General features: G+C 38.5%; 1 protein-coding gene across 1 annotated transcript; it reads right to left on the reverse strand.

Annotated features, from left to right (window-relative positions):
- Positions 1-3956: 3956 nt before the first annotated feature.
- LOC149082599 (23 kDa integral membrane protein-like) lies at positions 3957-19786 on the reverse strand. Its single transcript, XM_089235866.1, has 6 exons — positions 19371-19786; positions 9396-9593; positions 9202-9282; positions 7616-7711; positions 5163-5255; positions 3957-4512 (listed from the first exon to the last, which is right to left on the reverse strand). The coding sequence occupies exons 1-6, from the start codon at positions 19602-19604 to the stop codon at positions 4360-4362; spliced, it is 855 nt and encodes a 284-aa protein (XP_089091992.1). The 5' UTR covers positions 19605-19786; the 3' UTR covers positions 3957-4359.
- Positions 19787-19805: the final 19 nt, after the last annotated feature.

Raw genomic sequence — 19805 nt, forward strand, 5'->3', positions numbered from 1 at the left:
TAACTTAACGGCTTTATCATATTTATAATAAATACATAATATTATGTTAGAAAGTCAGGAAATTTTCGTCATAATAATTTTTTTTCACTGGTTCACGAAAATTTTCACTCATTTTCAGCGGTCTACAATGAGAAAAAGGTTGTGGAGCACAGAAGTAAATCGTGAAAGACCCCAAACTTTTGACCCCACTGGGTAGTTTTATCCATTGCCTCATGAATCGACAGTGTAATGCCCTCTAGAAGGAGATTTTATTTAGATGCCCCGGCTTTTATAAGTGAATTTTCGTTAGGTAATCTACCCATTCTTATCAAGATTTGACCCGGTTTCTCAGTCACATGGTCTGACCACCCTATCCTAGGCCTGCGCCTGTCCATGTCTGGTCCCGTACCGTAAATCAACTATGATTCTATGAGTGAGGCGAATTGTAACTTAACGACTTCTTTTCCGACGCCGTTATAATTAGTGGTTTGACCTATTTTAGATTTTTAATTCGTGACCACATTCTCTCCCCTTTTGAGTTTTGATGTTTCCTTCAAAAAAAATTGAATTAAAAAAATTACATTAAAGATATTTTTCAAGCAAATAAATCAATTTCTTTTTCTTTTCTTCAAGTAATACTTTGATTCGAGCATCTTCGACAGGAAATAAATTTCTGGATATTTGTCCAATCCTGGTCTTCATGCGTGCGCTATGCGTTGCACTTGAGTGGATAGCACATTATTTCCCATCCACATAAACGGCTGTCACGAAATATTTCATTGGGAGCCAAACAACGCGCACTAGATGAACGTCAAACTTGGGACGAACCGCCGACGGTCGGCAAATCGGAGGGTATCGTGTTGCATCTCTTGATTTTTGTTTTGCGAAGGCTGTGTGGTGCTGTGATTGAACGGGATAGTACGTGGAAAGGAAGGTGGAGGGGGTGGGATAAGACAAGGAAAGCAATAGCACGGTGAAAACAGAAGTCAAAGCGAGTATCACTGTGACTAGGGTAACCAAGCGTCTTCCTTTTTTATGCCATTTAAAGCGTCCACCTACATTTTAGAAAATTCTCCCTTTTGTCCTCTTTTTCAGGGGTTTTCGTCATTATTTTTCTTTTTCTTCGGGGGAAAATTTTTTCCCCACTCTAAAACATGTCTCTCTTCTTCGACACGAGAGTTTGGATGTGTGTTTTTTCTCACATAAATTTTTACTCGCTTTGACCGATCGCCGTCGAATTTCCCAGAATCATTGTTTGCTAACCAACAGCCAATGCAGTACGCTGAAGTGGGGAAGGAGATGGTGTCACCTCGTCTATTCAGAAATAAAGAAATTAGGATACAAACAACACTCAATACTGATTTTTATGACAAATCGCATCTGGCTCAAAACCAACGCTTTCGAAGGAAAAAGAAACCTTCTTTTAGGATAGAGATAGTAAGACTATAGTCCCGTTCACATGTGCAAGATTGGGGGTCGCTTTGGTGGTAATTACCGGCATGACAACTTTTTTCCCCTCGTAGGGAAGAAGAAGGTGGGAGAGAAGCTCATCAAAAAAAGCCCATCTTTCTTGGGGTGGATTGGATGTCGACACCGCCCTTCTCTCCCATAATCCTTTGCGCCGCGGAAACTGCTATAAGCTCCTTCGTCAACCATCTTGAATCAATCACTTCCGTTCAACCTACGTAACCAGTGACAACTTCCAGAAAGAAGAGGGGGGATTACCGGCATAAACTTAACGTCATGTGAACGGTTTGTAGCGAAAATCCCCGTTACCGGGAACTTCCCGGGATGTTTTATTGTACATGTGAACGGGGCTTTTGGGAGCTTTTTCAGAAATGCCCGCAAATGTAACAATTTTGCCTGACGAATATCAGTCAAGTTAATTGTTCGAATTATGACCGGTAATATCATGAACGCAATATTATTACGTACGGAACGTCAGCAGATGTAAATATGAAAAGCTGGGGGAACATGATGACGACGATAGCAACTCAAAAAAAAATCATATCCATTTGGTCAGTCGGCTCCGTGATTGACGCTGGGACGCATTGATCCCCCCATGCCCCGCGTATCTCCGCCTGTGGTACGGCATAAATATGCAGATAATGTAAAAAATAATTTGACTAGCAAAAATAGTATAGATTATTCGTATACCAATAAAATTTAAGGCGATTTTGCTCTCCCTCCAAGAATTTTTCATCACGGGCCGGCGTGGGTCCAAGGCGATGATCCAGAAGACCTTATTGTGCAGGTTCCTAGGATAGTCTAGTATTTTATGGGACCAACCAATCCAACCCAAATTATCCTGCTCTTCGGAGGGTGGTCCTCCTTTTGAACCAAACCAGGTTATTAGCAGCCACTGCATTCAGATCACTAAAATAGCACTGAAGACGCCAAACAGGGAGCTTCTGCAGCTGCATCAAAAAAAAAAAAACATACCACGTGATGAAGGCGTGAGACGGGTAATTACAAATCCTCAACACAACGAGATCCCAAAATTAACCTTCCAGCGGATGTATGCAGGAGATAAGCACGTGATAAATTCGGTCGAATTGTACGCTAGAAGACGCTACAGTCCTTGGCTATACAGGTTGATCTGTTAATGGACAAACAAACTCAGAGGGTTGTTAGTAGGCATCAAGAGGAACAAAAATTGAAATGAAACACAGTGTCGCAAATCACGTTGAGAGTGTGAAAATCGCGAAAAATGCATGCAGGCTCAGAGTCCAGAGGAGACGAAAGGTGGATGTCAGTTGATCGCTGAATGCGTTCGGGGGTTCACTCATCATATCTGACGTAAGCAGCGTCGCGAAACACATGCGCAGGGGTAGGATCACACTCCGCGGACGACGAAACGGACATCAAAAGCATACCTGGTATCTTCGAGGGCGTCTGGGAATTGTTTTAACGTCGTTCTAGACTGTGCGGCCGCCACTTTTCCAACAACCCTTGTAATAATTAATCAAATAAATCCTTCTGTACTTATTTTTGTACTTTTTGTCGTTCCAGCGTGATGTCGAAACCTGCATGCGATTTTCATCCTCTCAACGTGGTATGCGACACCATGTTCCATCGGAATTTTTGTTCTTCTTGATGTCTACTAACGGCCCTCAGAGTTTGTCGGTCAATTAACAGACCACCCTGTATAATGATACGGGCTGTTTCATGACGGAACAACACCATCTATATTAGAAGGCCTCCGCGCGAAGCTCGTGACATCATTGAAAGTCATCTCACCTTTAGCGATTGGATATACTACAAAAAAAAGTAAAGATGGCGCATGCGTCAGCTTGATATATCGAATGGCTGTAGGTGAGATGCCTTTCTTAAGAGACATCACGAGCTTCGCGCGGAAGCCTTCTGCTATAGATAGTGTTGGCCAGAGCTGGACAAGCTGACATCATGCGTGGCGTCATTGATCAAACACAACCGGTTGTGTCGCTTTGCTACCCTGTTAATGTTAGTTACGAGATTTTAATCGCTGTGCTGTCCATTTTTGCTCGGACTGCAAAGCTTCGATTTTGTGAATTGATAATTGTCGTATATGAGAAATGTAGTTTTTTAGGAAAATGTGTATAATGTTTGCAATGACTAGTCAGTAACTTTAGTCAAGAAATTTTTAGTTCCTTTGCTCATTTACATAATGATGTCGGGTTTTTGTGTAAAACTAAATGTAATTTTCATTTATACTGTATATTCGGTATTTATTAGCTATGTAAAATTATATCAAAATTTTTGTTACTGGACATTCGCAAATTTGAACTTTTCATTAACGTAACTAGAAAATACACGTGACTTTTCATGCTGATATAGAGGCCGCGCATGCGCTGGAAGGTTGAAATGAATTTTCATATTCAATACATTTATACGAGAATTTCAAATTTACTTCCAAATCAATTCAGTACAGAATCGTAAAAACTAGGAAACATAGAGCACACGTATACATATGTATAATATAACACAAAGCTCGTCAATTGAAAACAAATAAACATGGAGTTTTATCGAATGTCATAGTAATAATAGGAAAAAAAAAACACATGCGGAGAACATTTTAACTACATAATAACACGCTCACAAAATTCCTCAACCATCTCGAATACCAGCAAATAAAAGATTTAATTGCAAAAAAAATCAATAAATTTCTTAATATTTAGAATAACCAACAAGATGGCAGAGGGTGTTGAAATATCTCGTATCTACTACAAGAAACGTGTTTATTTTCAAGCGAAGGAACATTTATAAAATACTATTTTTAATGTGGGAAACACATGAATGTTCTTTGCGAAGAGGAAGAATGTCAAGACATTACTTTCCTATACATAGAGGAACACAGTCTCGAAAAGAATGATGGCGGTCTTCAGTGGAAGAACAAGCCAATCACATGGCGTATCCGCTTTCTTTCCTGATGTTGTACAACAGGCAATAACATACTAATAGTGCTAGTAATTGGAATAGCAGGATCGGGACAGATACTCCTCCGATGATCCCGGCTTTTGTTTTCAAGTAATGCAGCATTGTCGAAGCGCAGCCCTGTAAATAAATTATGAGTTATTGTAGATTATATATATATATATATATATATTACTGCCAAAGCCCGAAATTGGCCAATCCGCGATGAGGCCGGCCAGTTCGCAAAGTGGCAGCTGATCCCTGGCTGAAGTCCGATAACGAAAAGCATGATTCGGGATCATCGCCAAGTTGGTGTATTTTTTCGCGATAATCATGTCCACGTTAGTTATGGCAACCTATCAAACCACAGTCACAATGCGGTAATCATTTTTTTTCCAAAATTTGTGCAGAAAAAACTATATGTTGATAAAATTATTTTTATAATTTTTTCTCTCAAATTTCACTTTTGTTTTCTCTCATCACATGGAGCCTCCAATACACGTGCTATATATAGACACGTATCATATGTTGGCGATTAAAAAAAAACCAGATTTAGCTGTTACCGGCCCGTCTTAGATCAGTACATCAATCTTTGCCCGAGGATCTCCCGCCACTTCGCGAAATGGCCGGTTGAAGTCCGAAACATTTCCGCAATTCATGCCAATTTTTGGCCAAAACATTTGTCCAATTTGCGAATTGGTCGCACTTCGGGCTTTGGCCGTAACATATGTATTTAGCGTCATATTTGAAAATGTGGATAAAGATTTTCGAATTACGAGGTATTCACTTACTTTGCTGTAAGCAACGGCGTTTTCAGGATTCAGGCAAGAGCGAGGAGCTTGGAGAACGTAATCTTGTTGGGTTTCGGCACCACAACATTTCAGCTATGAGAAAAAACAGAAGCATAATTAGAATTGAAGGAATCTGAACCACAAGGGGTATAAGACCAATATTAAGTATATGCGTTTTATACTCAACATTGCCCAGCCATTTTATCAGACACCTCGTTGGGCATTTTGGCTGTTGTGACTGTGACAACAGCCAATTGTATTTATTTGTATTTATATCCCTTGTGCTCTAAACTCCTGAATTATTCAACACAAATAATTAATACATTTCAAAATCATGCGATAATTGTTGTCATATGATTTTGAAATAAATTAATTAATTATTTGACTTTTCTTGGAGCTCATGATACACAAATACAAATACAACGCCACAACAGGCAAAATGCCCAACGAAGTGGCTGAGAAAAAGATGCCCATAAAAATATGGATGTCATATATTTCAAAAATACAGCAACCCAATTAAAAATGAAATTAACAGAAACTATAAACAATATATACACATGATAAAATATTATACAATGCCCATAAAGAATACTTATGGTTGTCTTATTCTAAGTATGGATACCTTCTCGATTTACCCCAACATGTTTATCGCATTTCTTTTTAAATAAATAATATCGATAACTTAATTTTTAAATAAAAAAGAAAGAATATTAAAGCTCAATAATATTGATAACGCCATTAGTGATCCCAAATATTCAGTATTCTAAACAATGACTTGAAAAAAAAATTAAGCAGTATTTTTACTTTGTCCTACTGACAAAAGAACGCTTTGTCAGTAGGACATAATAACCTGTTCAGAACCGGACGTATAACCTGTTTAGAAATCCTTCAAAAAAGACCCATAAACATTTCATTCAAGACTGTACAGATACGCGAGGAATACCGTATGGATTATATTTATACTATGGATTTTATGGACCGCCTGACCGATAGTTTGTGATATCACAAGATTCTAATTGAGAGAGAAGATACCAAAATTGTTGAATTTCCGTTATGCTTGTTTACAGCTTTCAACTTTTAGCAGCTTGAAACCAGCAATGCTTGTTTACAGCTTTCAACTTTTAGCAGCTTGAAACCAGCAATGCTTGTTTACAGCTTTCAACTTTTAGCAGCTTGAAACCAGCAATGCTTGTTTACAGCTTTCAACTTTTAGCAGCTTGAAACCAGCAATGCTTGTTTACAGCTTTCAACTTTAGCAGCTTGAAAAGTTACGCAGAATGTTGTGGAAAGTGAATAGCACAAAAACGGTTAGAAATTCACTCTTTGCCAAAATTTTATTGGAGGAAGTTTTATTACAACAAATTTTAACCTGTACTGGATACACAAATTGCTTAAAAAAATTACCTGTAGATGCTGCTGCATGCGATCTGTCGAGCTTGACGAGATACTACTATTTAACTGTACATGTACCTCTTATGTAAACATTCCTGTATGGAATTTCTAACTGATTTATGGATAGCGGAAAGTGCTGCGTGTGTATTTGTATAGCTCCTATCATTTTTATCATATTTGAGTTACGCGTGTTTTACCTTCTAGTGTTGCTGCCATTATATTTTTTTCCATATAATGGCAGCCATATCCGAAAGCATTATATATCCGAAGTTAAAGTGGCAGATGACATCAATATGACGGAAGTGAAGTGAGTGAAGTTTAATGATTGAATATTTGTACCATTGTAGAGACCTGTTGCTTTCCGAGGCGAGACTTTTTGACTGAGAGACTGGGTTCGCATTCGCGCCACGAAGTTGGGAAACACAAATACTTATACCGTCTGAAAAACAACGAATAGTCAAGATGATTCATAAATGAACGGATTGGAAAGATTCTTTTTCGGCTTGGATGAGACAAAATTAACTCAATATTTTTATATTATTCTATCGGTAAATTTTGTAAACAGTTTCCGTGGCCTCCATCTTATTGACGCAAGAGTGGATGAAACAAAAACGGCCTCTGCATTTTAGACTGACGCATTATTTGAATAGCGTACTTTAAAAATGAAATTTAATACAATTTATTTCACAGGGATATTAAACATTTTTAAATATAATAATGAGCTGGTTAATGTGACCGACTGGTCTCGAGACAGTTAAGAGAGTGTGCGTGAGTGTCCTTATCTTTTGTCGCTTGCTGGACTAGGCAGGTGCCAGCGAGAAGCAGGTGCAAGAGTTCGCCACACGTACATTATGGATAGACTACATGTACCGTTGAGTCACCTCAAGACCATCATGATCTCAGTTGACTGACTTCGGATAAAAACTAATAACAGCAACTAATAACTAAACAACAGCTAATAATTCGATTACAATATTTCATGGTGGGATAAATTGTGAATCAATAAATACTTATATTAACAAAATCATTATCTTTTTTATGGGCACAGTGTATGGACTTACGTGCTGTTGTATGAAATCCATGAACATGGCGGCGCCTTGATCGTTTTCCCTACGGTCGACCTGTTTCTTGATCTGATCTTCTAGGGCTCTTGACATCTGTTGAGAGAAAACTTATCAAGACTTTTCATTCACAGCTCCAAAAACAACATACTACATGGGCTTTGCGCGAGAACAGACTTGCTGTGCATATTGTAGAGGTTTTAATATATTAAAGTAAGTTATATCTATATATATACAAAACTCTCTAAAGCTCCTCTATCTCCCATGTTTTTAATCTAAAGTTAAGGTCGGTCTCTTTGATTTCCATCCATGTGTAGCGTTGTGGGTGGAGGCATAACAAAAATACACTGTGCTTGACAACTGCTAAGGAACAGTATTATTTTTCGTTATACCTAATGACAGACATCCTTCGAAGAAATGAAACATGACACATGTTTAATAGACATCCTGAAGTATCTTTATTCTCCAGAATGGAACAAATATCGCCACATGGCATAAGAAGATGAGTAAAAGAAAAAAAAGATGCTCCTTACAGCAATTGTAAAAAGTTACGAAAAGTGCTCATTCTGCTGGAAATAATGAGATATGAGTTTATTTAAATGGTTTTAGTAAAGGTACACATATGATTGTGTACCGCATTTTTAAGTTTTAAATGGTTTTCAATGATACGTTTTTTTTTAAGTTGGGATCTGATGTACACATATATATACCTAACTTGAATGGTCTTAGTAAAGATATTGACCCAAATTCATTAATTAATTTGTTATTTTACTTAATTATTTTTATTCTTTTAAAGGACATTTTGACATACAGTGAACACAAATCAATCAAAAAAATAATAATTAATAGTCAGTTTTCGCTCAGGTGTGAAGAGATTGATGATATTCAAATGAGCTCAAAAAAATAGGTGACACTCAGCAAATTAATAGCCACCCATGATTGACACCCATCAAATTATTTCAGAAATTTTAGTGGCCCTGGGGTTCATAATGGTTGAGAAATGCTAAAATGTGAATCGACATCTCATCATCGTGACCCCCCACCCCAGGTCTCTGAAGAATATCTTCACCTGCGCGAAGTATTTCGGAAATTTAGGGAAGAATATTCATTATATTTCGAAAATAAAACTAGAATACAACACTACACAGAATAATTTTTCCTGCATAGCTGCTAAATAGTTAGTTTTTCCGACTTGATTGGCCAGCAAAAAACCTAGATTTCTTTTTACCTTCTCGGCAACACTTCCCATGGTGATATTCAGTGATAACGATAAAGTTTCAGAGTGACAGTAACGACAAATCCTGCTCGTACGCATTTCAAGTGGTGCCATCTGTTGGCTCTCGATGGGAATAGTCTTGTAATAATCCTATTCATTTTATTAATAATATTTTTAAATGATATATATATATATTATCGAATCCCGTAACATTTTGTGAACACGTGACGAGAGGAATCAAGGCTAAGCATCTTCTAGCGGTGGATGAAAGTCTATTCAGAGGCCTATAAATTAAACTTTTAAATGTTTCCTATTATGGAAGAAAATGCCTATTTGTGTGACTGCATTAGTGAGAATGAAAGCTACAAACCGTTTTGCTGTACGGTGCGCTGAAGATTAGGATCAAAGCAGCAAGTTCTATGATGAATATAATCGTGTAAATGATGAAATACTGTAAACGGAAAAACACAATTAAAATTTATAAATTATGAATATATCGATCTTTTAATCGTATTCTGCTAGAAAATATGTATAATAAACGTGAATCGATCGATTGGTACTCACCGCCAGGAGTATGTTCTGGCTCTCGAAGAAGACGCCGCAACAACCCAAGAAAGCCACCAGCAATAGTATGATCCCCGCGAAGATCAACAGGTAACACACCGTGTAGAATTCCTTAATTTGTAGAGTCTGACCATACCGGAAGAATTCGGGATCAGCCCTAACCCAAGTGGCCAGTATGACGATTAGTAATCCCAGCAGCTGCGTACATACACAATAAAAATAAAGCAAAATAAAGCATGCGATCAATCAGTTTGTGCGTAATTGGTATTATACAATATAGGGAAATAAGGAAAATCCTTGGGCTACATTTTAGAGGTGAACCGATGATCCTAGAGACATACATTCAATTAGAAAAAGTATCAAAATGAAAATGTATCCAACAAGAACTAACTTTTTGTTCTGACGCCTTGTACTCAAAAACCCAATTAGAGAAAGTTGTTGTTTCTTCTATGGCCAAAAAAAAAAAAAAAAAAAATTATACGTTCGTAAGTGCGATTTCCACTGCATATAAGAATTTAAAAAATCGGAGAAAAATTAGGAAAGAGCAGTGAAATCTAACGGAAAACGCTTCTTTCCTTTATATATGCTGTTTTTTCCTCCGATTTTTTAAAATTCTAATATCTCATTGAAAATTGCACTTACGGACGTAGTATTTTTCTCTTTCCCGAGAAGACACAGGGCTTAACACAACACAGGTTTTTAACACAGGGTTTAACACAACACAGGTTTTTAACACAGGGTTAACACAACTTTCTAATTGGATTTTTGAGGACAGGGTTTCCGTATAAAACGTTGGTTATTGTAGTTTAATAACTATGCAACCCCTTGCGATATGAATGACGTATCTGAGGTCTGCACGCTTATTTGTATACTTTTCTAATTGGATGCATGCCTCTATCAACGGTTCGGCAGTGAAATGGCCTAGGTACTTTCTTAATACCCTGTACATAAATAAGTTTATATTGAACTGAAACACTTGATGAAATGGGAGTCGAGAATTTCTCAATGCAATGTTCCTTTCAAGAATTTTCAGATCACTACAATCAAGGCATATAAGAAATAAGATAATAACAGATTTAAAATACAAATAAAAAATTGTAATTGTGCTTATATAGAAAGAGTAATGAATTATAAATATCTCGGATTGGTTATCTCGTCCAACTTGGAATGAAAAGATCACACTACTTTAATTGCCAATAAACTAACCAATTATGAGTTTGGTGTTTAAACTAAGATCTATTATTTGGTATAACAGTTGAAGAGAAGTGTTCTACGCATGGGAATTTAAACATATATTATATGGATTAACTGTCTGGGGGGAGGGAACATACAAAAAATATATTCTATCTATAAGTCGTTTATATGTTTTTTTCGGTGATATATTCTGCACATTAACAATATTTTCTCGTGAGTCAATGTATCACTAATTCATTTTAATGCACGTCAACTTTATTTATACAAAGCACTGCTCTTCATGTATTAAAAACCCTGACTGGTACCCTAACGGAGCAATTACACAAAGAATTACTTATACTTAATAGAGAATCTATATCATATACTATTACCAAGAAAAAAAATTTACAAAAAATCTTTATGCTTTCTTGCTCCAAGGTTATGTATGCAATGATTTTAATGGTATTAATAGACAACAGCTTACACTTAATATGTTTAAAAGAGCTAGTATAATAAATTGCGTATTTGAAATAACGAATATTGAACAGTTCATTTTATTTGATAATTAACTAATTACTGTAATTTTTAGAGAGAGGTGTAACGTTTAAACATTCATTCAATTCATTCAAGTAATATTTTTCAAAAAAAAAGTTAATTTGGATATTGAGTATAATTATTTATTATGTATTTACTATCGGTATTATTGTTTTTGTACACTTTTTTTAAGGTTGCCGAGAAAATTGTCGCATTTCCGTCAATGTTTTTAGGTTGGTTAATTGGTTTATGACCAATGGAAGGATTAATCAAATAGTGTTTGTTTCATAGTTTTCTTTTTGTCTTTCTGTCTTGTATGTTTTTGTCTAAAATTTAAAAAAAAAAAAATCAGAGTGAAAAGGGGAAATTCGTTTTATAGGTGACCGGGGAAAAAATACCCATAATATTGGATCAATATAGATTGTTCATTTGCAAATACAGAAACTCAAAAACACTATGAAGAGATGGTTACTGCAAAATGCCTTAGGGGCTCTCCGCTGCACTCGCTCCACCAAGCCTACATTATATTTCTCCAAAATACCGCACGATATGCTGTTGATCAGTACGAACTAAACAACGGAAGTATGACTTGACGAGGACGTGAATGGACCTGTTTTAGTATGAAACACAACATTATTTTCAATTTTCTTTGACCATCGCATAATTGTATTTAGAATATTCGTACCACTCATCAAAATGATAATCCTCGATTCCGTAAGCCGAGCTGCATCTGGAATAGTTTTACCATTCAATTCTTGAGGCAATTCATCTTCTCATGCTGTGATTGCTTTCAAGCTGGTCTGGAGAAAGTGCCTCTCACAAGGATTCCAGATTCCATACTATATTTTCTCATCTGCAGAAAAAGCTGATAATCTCATACGTTGATCCAATTTATCAATAAAAAACAGAAACATATTAAACCTAGGATACTTCCTTCAAGCTCCACTCCCCGAACTTTTGGCTGCCATCCAATCCGAAAATTCCACGTTGAACAAGGCATATTTTGTCATATCCCGCAACCACAACTCTATCCAATACACATACACCAAGTTGCTCCCAATCTCACGCAAACGCCCTAAGTCTGATCCAATCGAATGATTTTTAGCAATCCAGATAAACATCGTCCATATTTTTTTAGACCTTCCTATTGCATTAGTCCATAGTTTCCCAAACTGTTTGTGACTCGAAGCGTATATTCAGATCACTGGAATTGCCGTGGCACATATCCAGATCACTCAAGAGGCACATCTCCGTGGTAAACTTTCAAATCCCCTAAGTGACACGTGGCACATTTGCAGATCACACAAGTGGCCCGCAGGCCACTAAAGGTTGAGTACAGTTCTTTGAAATTTTTTTATCAAGTAACATTCATATAGAAAGTAATTACTTAGAAGTAACTGTTTAGACAAATTCTTGAGATTTTTTTTTTCTGTAAGGGTTTTTTTCTTCTTTCGAGGTTTCATACAGTAAAGTCATTAACATTAGACCTTTAACATGACACTTACAGAACATGAAAATTTCAATCATTTACAATCCTCACTGCAAAGTATGGAAAACAGGTGGCACCTGTTTCACACCAACAGAATATGCGCGCACACACACACGCGCGCGCGCGATAGCCATGCATATACATGAATGTGGACGTATGTTCTGTTCCGGCATGCACTGATTCGTTCGAAATTTCCCAGAGGAATGTGTACGAGGTGTATGTGCAGTTTTAAGTGGTAGTAGTACTCGAAAAGTGATTTCCAGTCAGAGTTCAATGTTAACTGCCGATCTAGAGATTCAAATTGGCAGTTAACATTCCCGCTAGTAATGCAATACAACAATTTCACATAGCAATCAATTTTGCAGTCATAATAATTCATCAGATGTGATACGAGTCAGATTGCTTCGAAATTAGCACAAATACAACTTCAAAAATCCACCATTCTCTGCTTGAAAGAAGAAATTGACTTATAGTTATTTTGGCAAAAACTGCTACAAACATATGCAATTCGAAAAGTAATTCCCGAAAGTATTTTTGAATTTCAACAAGCATGCCCCAGGTCTTCTTTCAACAAACTACTTTTTTTCTATTCATTCAGACAGAGCGGCGGGGCCATGATCTTGTTAGGGGGGGGGGGGTGTGATAATGGTAAAAAAGGCTTAGAAAAATCGCTACAGACTGATGACACCCAGATGGTTAGTCATGGCGCAGTATTGTTCCATGTTAACAGTCATGGGTTCTACGAGATGTATTTTGGGGGATAAAACTATGTATATTGAACATAATAACGTCATGATCCCAATCAGTGTGCCACTTCACTTTTGGGTGCCAGAGAAATGCTTGAAAAGCAAGCAAAGGTGCTGGGAGAAGCTCAAAATTTCAACCTCATTTCCAATGGTGCAGCTAACGTACAAACGGAATCCCTAGTGTAGATAGTTGCAGCTGTGGTGGTCGAGTGGTGGAGTCTCGCACCAACCTCTCGAGTGAGTATATATAAAAGGCTGCCGTTCGAAATCGGCACTAAATTGTAGGTCCCGGTCTAATTAGCCCTCGCGTGCATAAAATGACCGTGATGCGATAAAAATGATCAAATGATCAAAGAGAGCAACAGGCCTATAATGATAAAATTATTCAATCATTGCCCTTCACTCATAGTGAGAAAAACTGATGGCAGATGACAGCACTACACAGAAACAAACTCTTCACGTCAGGTTCACAACACATAAACGCACATTCCAACGTGTACCGATTCGTTATTAAAACCAGTAACTTTTTAGTTACTGATATCTATTGTTTCAGGGGGGGGGGATTTCAATTTAACGGACACCGTCCACCCCTATTAGTCAGTCAATCGGGGGGTTCCCGTATCAACTGCAAGATTGGTTTCCCACGCAAAAACACACATTTTAGAGAGTTTCGCAATGGGTGTTGCCATTCGACGACGGATAAGTACCTGTACGTTTCACACCCAGAGATAAAATGCCAAGGAAAAAAATGTCCTTGTTATCAGAGAAAGTTCACCGTTTCGAGAGGAAATTCAGTCGTCTCTTGAATAAAAAAAAAGAGACTATTATCAACTGTCCTCTTATCTTTTGCCAAGAAGAAGGCAACCTATGAATGATAACAGCTCAATAATCACCGCTGAAAGTATCTTATAACGGTTCTTGAAAAAAAGCGTGTATTTGTTGTAATCAGAAGCGAAACTTCTCCCATTTTTTTGGCAGAAAATATTCGATATTTAATAGAAATAATAAAATAAAAGAGCCAATCGGTTGACTACGCGTCCCGTCAAGACGTACACCTGCCGATTTTTGAGTTGTTCCGGGGGAATATAATTGAACGCACTATAGGCGAAAATGGTTGTAAATAAACAATATTTCGTGAAAATAGGGGATATTTGGCGAAAGTTGGCTTGATTTCTCAGTTTCGTGCTGTTGTCTGGTCACTCTGGTATACCCACAGGGTGTGGTCTGCATGGAATCGGAATTTACCGCTAAAATGCGAGAACTGATAGTACGCACACGTCAAAGCAAGCAGCTTCGCAATGTAACTAAGAGACTACTTTGCTTAGCGCGCATTATCCTGGAATATAAGCCACTGGCGCCAAACGTGAAGAAAAATTATCCTAAAAATATTAACCGTGGAAAAATATTTCACCAACTCAAGAGACCACCAACTATGGACAAAAAACTGCGCATTTTTTTTTAAATGCTTACACTCGTGATTGTTTTGAGTTCTTTCTTAGTATCACGATCATTATATACACACAGGAGCTGATTGGATTAGAGCATGAAGTATATAACTGATTTCAGACAGATTTTCTTTCTGTGTCTGGCAATCAGAGGTTCGCGGCCTAACTTCTTGGAATGAGCAATTTCGAAGATAGCTGCATGTTTTGCGTGGGCAGCTTGGCATCCATCCCTCTTCCATAAGTGGAAGCTCAAACATATGCGCCAAGTTAGATTCAAAAGCAGAAAGTGTTTTTAACTTATTTATCCTAGGACAGAGAGTGGGCATTTGATATAGAACAGAATAGAAGGAATCGATCACGGCTAGGCTCTGTCGCTCACGCTATATAAGCCCATTGCCCCGAAGGGCGTGGTCGTGCTGAAGAAAATTTTGAGTTACAAGCAGAAAAAAAAATATTAAGGTTCCCCCAGTCACGGGTATATGCGTTCAGATACAATCATAAAAAACATATGCGAAGTCAGACATATACGAAGAAAATCAGGTTACACAAGGAACTCGGGGACCTCATTGAAGGGTGCCTAGAGGATCCTATGAGAATATAAATTCAACTATGAGATTCAAACCAACGCGACGCGTATATATACAAGTATACAGATATGAACAGCGAGACAAATACAGTCCAACCTCTCCTAACGGACACTCCTCTGATTCCCGGTCCCATGGAATTTGGATTTGATGAATTTACAACAGGTACGGAAAACTGGCTCAATGAAGAGATATCGGTGTTTCAGGGAAGGAAAATTCACCGTTGCCCTCAAGGGGACTCGAACCCTTGGTCTCTTGTTTGCCGGAAGAGCGCTCTACCAACTATGGCAGATAGAATTATCCTCCCCCACTGGAGTATATGCTAAATGGCTTGGTGCAATGAACGGCTTCAACATTCTGCTAATAGCTCACAAATGACATCAACGGGGTTCGAGCCCCTATGAGGGCAGAAGTGAATTTTCCGTCCCTGTAACACCGATATCTCTTCATTCAGCCAGTTCTTCGTATCAGTCGTATCTGTTGCATTAGCAGGGAAGAATGACGTCTTTCTGCATATTTAATGCATTTCACTCCCTCTTAGCTGGCACTCTCGATAGCAGAAAATAAAACCAGGCAAAATAATTTTTCTCCACTCTAATTTATTAATTTTTGGTCATGAATCGAGAATTTATCACATTCAACCAAGTCCAAGCCCGTATTAGTAAATATGATAAGCTAGCAACATTACCCGGCGCTGCCCGGATTTTCAATTGCTGGGAGGATTGAAAAATCGACAAACCATTATAAAGGAATGAGCTATAATACTGGCAGCATCAAAGAAGGGACAAATCATTGTAAAGGCATGTGCATGTCTACGTCTACTAAACCAGACACGCACCTCGTCCATATTCCTCTGCGGAACTTCTAACATATTGGTAAAAGTTGGAATGTGTGTGTATGTATAGTGAACCTTCCGTGAAGTTTATTTCTGTGTAATGTTTGTTATGTGCTGCCATCTGCAATCAAATTTTTAAACTATGAGTTTTTTCTCAACTCATAATGAATGAAGTGTGATGAAAATGAATAATTGTAACGTAACGTTGTGTAGGCCTGTTTCCTCTGCGACGACATGTGCATGCCTGAAACGCATTGTTAGGGAACCACAAAAACCGAAGTAAACATTCCGAAAGTGTGAAACTGTTGGGGCCGAGGAACCATTGTTGTTCGTCGGTTTTTCGCCCATTTCGGGCACTTGCCTAGCTCTGATGAACTTCTAAGGTAACTTACGATTCAATCCTGGTTCTGTTTGGTGTATATGTGCAAAATTTGGGGACGATCGGTCTAAAATTGTATAAAGAACAGACATACATACATACTTTCACATTTACATATAAGACAGTCCACTAATTACTTAATTAACTGAACATAACTATGGACTAGCATGGGGCGAATTCGAATGGTAAGCGGTCATTCAGGTATTACGTCAGCATCGAGGGGGGGGGGGGTTTCGGATTTGCTGACTTTTGATGACAGGGGGGGGGGGGTTTGAAGGTTGCTTACGTCATCAACCACACCTTTTTGAAGACATGAAATATTCTAAGCTGCTGACGAAATTTTGCTGACGGGGGGGGGGGTCAGTGTTTTGCTGACAAGGGAGGGGGAGGGGGTCAAAAATGGCTGAAAATCTGCTTACGTAATACTTGAATGGCCCCTAATGTTTGTTTTAATTGTTGATAAATGTGTGAAGAAAGCTGACATTACGAGAATGATAATTGCTGTTATGAAAAAATGTCTTTATCTTCTTCACTTATTTTAGTTTAATTTTCATTGCAAAATATGTGTAGTGCACGTATCATGTATGGATAAAAATAATTAATTGGTGTAATGAATCTATATAAAAATCTATCTATATATATATATATATATGAAAGGTTATATAAATTTTGCTATGCATAATAGAAATATTTGGTCTATGGGTGTCCGTTATCGAGAGAGGTTCTACTATATTACTTAGCCGTACATGCAACTCCAACACATTCCTCTCCGGAATTTATAACGACTCGGTACATGTCGGAACGTGTTGCGTATGTATATGCGTGATCCTAAAGTATTTATGTTGTTAGACATGTGCTTGTTTCGTGTTCTTTCAGGTGCTGTCATCTGTGTTCCGTATTTTGAATTGAAGATGAACTTCCATCTTAAGTAAGTATCATGGTCAGAGTCTGCATACTCTCTGCGTGAACACTTTTTTTTAAATGGGAGACCGGTTCGCAAAAATCCAATGAAATCAGGGTGGGGAAAGAGACCTAAAGAACCCCGAGTCATGTTCATTCAAAGCAATTTCTTAAAGCACATCGATGTCAGGTGCATACAAAAGTATTCGGGTTTCGCATTTGGTACAGTTATCTCATGGACCTGAATTCCTACGTCCTACTTTTGCTAGTGTAAGTGCTGCGGTATACACATGTTCCTATATTATGGTAATCACAGTTGTACATCACAAGTTCCGATCACGTTTTCTGACTACTTTACCGCACACCATCTCCGGCAATGCGCCATCTATTGGTGGTCACCCCAGGCTTTGTCGGAAAAGAACATGTTCTTCCCCGGATTCGAACAGTTGAACCATGACGGTATCCTTCATGGGGGGAAGAAAATTTTAATCTTTCTACAACTAACTACTTAACCATGTACGGATCTCTACGCATTCCTCTATGGAACTTCTAACGAACAGATGCATGCCGGAATGTGCGTGTACGTGTTGTGAACCTAACATGAAGTTCCTTTCCGTGTAATGCTTGTTGTGCGTGTAGTGCTGCCGTCTTCCATCAATTTTTCTAACTACGAGTGAAGTGTAATGATTGAAGATTTTACCGTCGTAGGCCTGTTGCGCTGTGTGTGACAATATTTGACTCCTTTAGAACAAAATTTTCTCCTCGGAGGATCTGCGTTCCACGGCACCTTACCTTAATTCCAGATCGAGATCCTCTGTACTTATCCAATTGAGTTTAATCAAAACTAAATTTAGAATGAACAAAAAATTTTTATAATAAAATCGATCTTTGCAACACTGCGTCCAGACGGTGGGTGATCGTTCCCTCCACGGAATGAACTAAATGTGAAAAATAGGTCTGAGCAAAACATGGGACGACCCAATGAACCTACAATCGTCCCTCCGGACACATCACAAAAGGGGACGGGGGGTTCTAACCTTCATGGGGAAATCCCCCCCCCCAAGGCGAGATTATAGTATTATTTTGCAGGAAAAAACGTAACCCCCCCCCCCCTTCAGAATGAAAAATATTTCGAACCCCCACCCCCTCGGGTAAAATTTCGAACCCCCACCCCCTCGGGTAAAATTCTGCGTACGCCTGTGGTGCCTACCGCGGGGTCAGAGTTTGGCGAGCTTCCTTCTTGCAGAGGTTTTATCCATGGCCGTTTCAATATCATGGGTCCCAGGGCAAAGTGATGTCCGGGGCCCAAGCTTAGCAAGAGAAACCCCAGGCCATGTCCACATGGGCCCGTGGTTCAGGATGGCCCTGGTTCTATGGGCAACTAATAAAGATTCCATAAATAATGGAAAAATAATAATGTAATATTTCTCCTTTCACATATTTCATTTGAAAGCTAATTTTTCACAGCCCCCTTCACGGGGGGGAGGGTGAAGGGTCGTGGCTCCCCTTTTACCTGATTTTAACCCGTGCTCTCCCCCCCACCCCCGGAATATCCATGAACCGCAAGCGAGGGGGGCGCACATGGCTTCAGGTTGAGAACCACTGATGTAGAGGGTCGAAACTGGGACGACGACGAAAGGAAGCAACTGCCTCAGGAGGAAAATTTTGTGGGGGAGCGGAAACACTGCCATAAAATTCATCAACTTTACACTGAAGGGGCGGCGATCGCATTTTCAATAGTTACAAAATTCCTAGTTATGGTCCTGCTAATGTATATAGATACCATCTCCCAATTCATTGTCGAACCGATGGCTCTCGTTCGTATATGAACAATCAAATTTTACCGGCATTAAGAATGATCGATCGAATTCAAATATATTTCATACTCACCGCTAATATGCAGTTGAAAGACAAGAGAGCGTATTTCAAATGCGAAGTCTTCATCAAAGGTCTGTTGCTTCCCAAAACGACGGGCGGCGAATATTTCACTTCCTTGGGTTCCTGGACCTGGACTTTCTTCATCTCGATGTTTTCGGCTTCGTTATTCAGCCTCTGCTTTTCGGCCAATTCGTCCTCAGACGGTGGATTCTCTTCATCCCCAGTCTCGTGCTTTCCCAAACCCATTGTAACAACGTTATATGTCCGTTATAAGTTTTTAGTTATGAAAAAAAAAAGCGAGCGAGTTTTTCATGCACCGCTTTGACGATGACCGAGTTCAGTTTCGTCAGAGAAGAACAAAGTACGGCAATGGCAGCAACGACGGATGTCACCTTTGCTTTGAACAATGATATGTGTATGTACTGTAAGAGAGAGAGAAATCATATT

The sequence above is a fragment of the Pholcus phalangioides genome, unplaced genomic scaffold (assembly GCF_987345545.1).
Source record: "Pholcus phalangioides strain wild (caught in Gottingen) unplaced genomic scaffold, Ppha-v1.0 ptg000009l_1, whole genome shotgun sequence".
Taxonomy (NCBI): Eukaryota; Metazoa; Arthropoda; class Arachnida; order Araneae; family Pholcidae; genus Pholcus; species Pholcus phalangioides.